Genomic DNA, 4752 nt, shown 5'->3' on the forward strand with positions numbered 1-4752 from the left:
AGTGATGGTTATTAATCACACGTTAATCTGACAAAATTGTGAACTTTTTCTGTCGTAGATTCAATACCGCAAACCTCCTATATTCAGTTCCTGGAAAGTTACACTTAGTTTGTAGAAGTTAGACACAGCCGACATGATGACGGAAAAAAGGATTAATAAACCTGAACTTGCAATTCTAAATGACGTTTTCGTTACCGTCCCCTGAAAGTCCTTAGATCTTTAACTTTCCTTCCCTAATTTTGAGTTTAAGCAACGGCGACTGGCAACGAGAAACGTCCAGCCTCAAAATATAAATTCACGTTGTTGGATTCACTTCGTGACTAGTTGAACCTGTTTTATTATGACAAGGGTGTGGTAATTCCTCAATAGTGACATTGGTCGGAAAACGGAGCTTAATCAAGGTTGGCCATATTTCAACGTTGTTGTTTTTGCAGACGACAGCAAAGAAATAGGACAAAAGTGAAAAACGCACGTGCAGGGCGTGGCAAAGCTTTTGTTTTTGCCCACGAAATATGCAAATTTTGTTGACGTTGTCCGTTGCCATCCGCCGTTGTCGTTGCTTATCAGCTCCCTAATATTGCTTAACTTGTCTAGCAAGTTGCAAGGATCACTCACGATCTATCTTTCGCGTCTACACCTTTTAATACAAAGTATACATTTCTATTCATAAAGAAGGGCTGTTGTTACACACCAAAAGGTGTTTACTCCTGAATTTTCCACAAAAGTTGTTCTGTGTGAACATCTCCCCTTCCAGAGGTCAAGTATGTGCAGTTTAATTGGCCAAACGGCGGGAAAGAAATGTTGCCCTTTTCGGGTGTTTTGTGGGGAGGAAGTGAAACTACGACCTCCACTAAAAACGGCTGCTCTGGCAGCTGATCAACCTCCTTGGAATAATGGAATCTCAAAAGTGTCAAAAGTCCTGAAACTTTTGCCAAGCATTTTCATGGGTTCCATAAATATCTCTCTCTGCACCTTCAAGAGGTAGACGTTGGCAAGGAACAAAACTTGGTCAGTCTTTCTTTGTTTTCTTGTCTTGAAATGATGTTTATGACCAACCTTGTCACAGGAAACTGGCCGATTAAAAGAACTTTTTTTAAAACACTCTTAATCTGCAGGCTATAGAATAGTCAAACTTGCTTCCCTTCAAGAAAAAACTCGAGGACACTGTACAAAGAAAGAAAAAATTGACCAATTCTTAGTCAACAGCAAAGGAATTTTTAGACAACAGGTAAGAGCCAGGAAACGAATTTAATGTCTTTTTACTCTTTCGTTTACTCACTTCTAACTTCTCTTTAATTTGTAAATGAACACTACAACTACATGCATCTTTGGAGTAGCCTTTTTTTGTTGCAGAGAACGGTGCACAGCACCCTTTCCCATTCGCGCGATTTCGCCACTCGTTACTTGCCTCCCGCGCTAACAATCCCGCCAGCTACGAAGGCTGCTATCTATGTAGGAACAAGCGTAAACTACAATATGTGCCGAAAAATGGTCTTCACTCTGGAGGTGCCGTCATTGGAGACTTCGGGTACAAGTAAAGAGTTCAAGTACGACTGTGGTTCTAAGCATGCGCAGTGTGAAAAAAATCGCTTTCCAAACGCGTGCGCGTGCGCAGATTAGACGCTTCCACTTGTAGTCCAATCTCGTCCCCAGAGTCCGCTTTTCTTTTGGTCAGCACCAAGAACACGGACTCTGGCCACTTCCAATTTATGCGCATTCGTAGTGGAAATCCATTTTTGTAACCATTGACGACCACTATTGTTTCAAATTTCTGAGCGTGCGTAGACGAGCCGGATGTCGTGATTTGCGGACTTCCTGCCTTGGAAGTGGCCAGACTCCGTGTTCTTTGTGTGGACCGAAAGAAAAGCAGACTCTGGGGACGAGATTGCTTGTAGTCATAAAGTGAGATATAAAATTTGAGGAAGATACAGGTATTTTCTACGCCTTCTCTTCTTCATCTAACAATTCTCCACGAATCATTGTTTTGTATGGAGTCATATCTCCGCCAAAATTCAACTTCGGAATTTGACGTCCAAGTTTCAAATTTGAGTCTTGATTTTCATATTCGACATCGAAGTTTTATATCAAACATTGAAGTTTTGAATTTGACATCCCAAGTTTTGAATTTGACATCCAAGTTCTGAACTTGACATCCAAGTTTTGAATTTGACTTTGAAGTGGAAAATTCTGTATTTCACATTCAGCTTTCAAGTTTCAAATTCAACTTGCAACTTTTGAATTGAACTTCACGCATGAATGACTTGACCTTCAATTTCGTATCCTTGGTAACGGTAACCACTGATATAGTTGACTGAGGGCTCGGAAGACTCGGAAATTTAGGAATGGTGGCTGAAAATTTGAGAAGGCTGGCAGAGGTGGTGCAGGAGACATTAACAGTAGCTTCCCTTTTATCCCTTCGAAATTGAATGAGTAGTTCTAGCTAAGACTAGATTATGTGGTATTGCATAATTAGTTAGTAAAACTTGAAAAGGACGCCGAACAGTTCGTCTTTGAATGTTATATGTATCAGTACATTTCTTTTCTTTTTCAGAGTGAATTACTTGGCTGCATTAAAATGTCCATTGATAACATAGCAGACAAATGTCAGCGGCTTCGAAGTATACCAGTAGAGAGCCTTGATATTGATTCCAAGTTAAAAGTAATACAGGTGTGAGTTTACTCCATATATTTTTTTTTTTTTGGCCAGGGAGAACTTTTCAAAGTATTCAAATAAAATTACCATGGAGCGTAAGCAAGGGCAATGATAGTTAATGGCTGCAAAACGTCCTCGAAAAATATAGCTTGGCGTCACGTTCTTGTGAACCAACTTTCCATGTACTGAGATACTGAGAATGTATCGTCGGATGCCCTTTTCCTTACATTACATGAAACTTGTTTATTTCACGTTGTTTGTCAGGACTATTACGACAAAGAAATGAACCAAGATGTAAAACGCACGCGCAGCCAGGGCCTGGAGAGTCGTATGTTCTTGTTCTTGTTTTCTGGCCTTCTCGTTTTCGTCGTTGTCACCGTATGCGGTGTGGCCCAGTGGTTAGGGCGCTTGCCTTGAGATCCGGAGATCCCGGGTTCAAGACCCGCTCTGACCACTCAATAAATTTGTTCCTGGTAGTCCCTGGTTCAACTTCCCAGCTGCACTTGTAAATAGCCAACTGGTTTGCCTCCGGCCAGTTGGGATTCTTAACAGTTGTTGTTGTTATTCTGTTCTGTTGTTTCGTTGATTGTTTCATTGGCCCTGAAAAGCCCCTATGGGGAGCGGTCAATTAAGTATGTATTGTTACAGTATTGTATCTTATGGTGGCTTACAGCAGTTTCAACTATTTCAAGAAAGTCTTACTAGAAGGATTGACTACAACACAGTTTCACTTAACGACAATGTTACGGTGTCATGGGAAACACCAATTGTAGCTTATTAAAATGCACTCATTTTTGTAATGTAAAACAGATCACCATAGCAACGGGAAAGTCATCTAAAAACACCATGTATTTTGTCTTTAAACGCTTATATCTCAAAAAGGACGAAATCAGTGACCCCCAATCGTCTACTGAGATTCAGAGCCACCTTAATTTTCCAGTTGTGATGGCAGCTCTGAATATGCTCCAAAGAATTTTTGCAACTTTGCAGAGAATTTTATCATTTGTCATCATTGCCCTTTCCCGAAAGAAGTAGAAAACATCTTTCTAAGTCTTGCAATTAATTTCAGGAACACATCGTAGAACACACCGACATTGTGAAATTAGCAAGACTTCCAGAATCCGCGTCGACTGGAGATGGGCTACTTCCCAGTACTTCGAGCATTCTCAAGAACAGATTATCCCGACATGTACTACTAGACTCACCATTAAAGTCCAGTGCTTCCAGAGGATTTAAAAACGTTCAGCTGGCTTTGAGATTTGCAGCTGACGTTAAGCAGTCGTGAGAAAAAAAGAACTTTAGATATTTAGTAGTAATTGGATGAGCCTTACCCGTGTATGGTGAATCCAGCGAAACTCGAGTTGCTCCTTTTTTTTTCAAGAAATGTTTATCGGTTTACCATGTCGGGTTGAATGCTGAAATGGGCTATTTGTCAATCAAGAGCTGGCTCCACAAGGTTAGACATTTGAAGATGCGTTAAACCGTGTGTAACTAGTGGTTTTGGGCAGATCGAGGAAACGTTATGGGCCACGATTACGCCTTCCAAGATCTGCATCTCGCACTCCTATCCAGTCATTGTTAACTATTATTCGCGAACGCGAGGTGGATTATCGCCGATTTTTTTAAACCAACTGATAAGTCGCAGACCTTTATGTCACAAAATCTTTTGTGCTTAACCAGGTGAAATTATTCAGCATTCCTGGGGTTTTGTAGGGAAGTCTTCTGAATATTTCGAATTGCAGACTTTGTATTAATGTATATAATAAATTACCTTTGGAAATAAAAATTCTATTTTGATAGCTATTCGCTAGTGTTTCTTTTTAGAGTTAACTAGGAAGATTATAGATGAGTGACTCTGGGATCCGTTTACCTCCATGAAACCGTCGTCGCATTTCCTTACTTTTCTATGGAGCTGTTTGAAGGCGAAATCTTTTTTCGTTTCCTTGAGCGTACTTTCCGCTGAGGTTAGAGTTGAGAGAGGGTAAATTGTAGGAGATGAATATTCGTCTGCCGCTGCATTACATTTTTAATTTCTATATCAGTTAATGAAAGTAAAATCGTTATGTTACGTTCACTTTGCAAGACGTAATAAATTGGAC

General features: G+C 40.3%; 1 protein-coding gene across 1 annotated transcript; it reads left to right on the forward strand.

The window, feature by feature from the left end:
• Nucleotides 1-1155: 1155 nt before the first annotated feature.
• On the forward strand, nucleotides 1156-4456 carry LOC138026680 (uncharacterized). The gene is made up of 3 exons (XM_068874121.1): nucleotides 1156-1228; nucleotides 2552-2668; nucleotides 3723-4456. Exons 2-3 carry the CDS (start codon nucleotides 2576-2578, stop codon nucleotides 3936-3938), a joined length of 309 nt encoding a protein of 102 aa, XP_068730222.1. The 5' UTR covers nucleotides 1156-1228; nucleotides 2552-2575; the 3' UTR covers nucleotides 3939-4456.
• Nucleotides 4457-4752: the final 296 nt, after the last annotated feature.

Source organism: Montipora capricornis, chromosome 12, assembly GCF_036669925.1.
Source record: "Montipora capricornis isolate CH-2021 chromosome 12, ASM3666992v2, whole genome shotgun sequence".
NCBI classification, from domain to species: Eukaryota; Metazoa; Cnidaria; class Anthozoa; order Scleractinia; family Acroporidae; genus Montipora; species Montipora capricornis.

Excerpts from the sequence above, each read along its gene's own strand:
- LOC138026680 (XM_068874121.1), top strand. The coding sequence starts at position 2,576 with ATGTCCATTGATAACATAGCAGACAAATGTCAGCGGCTTCGAAGTATA. Across the intron at positions 2,669-3,722 it reads CCAAGTTAAAAGTAATACAG|GAACACATCGTAGAACACAC; the intron begins GTGTGAGTTTAC and ends AATTAATTTCAG.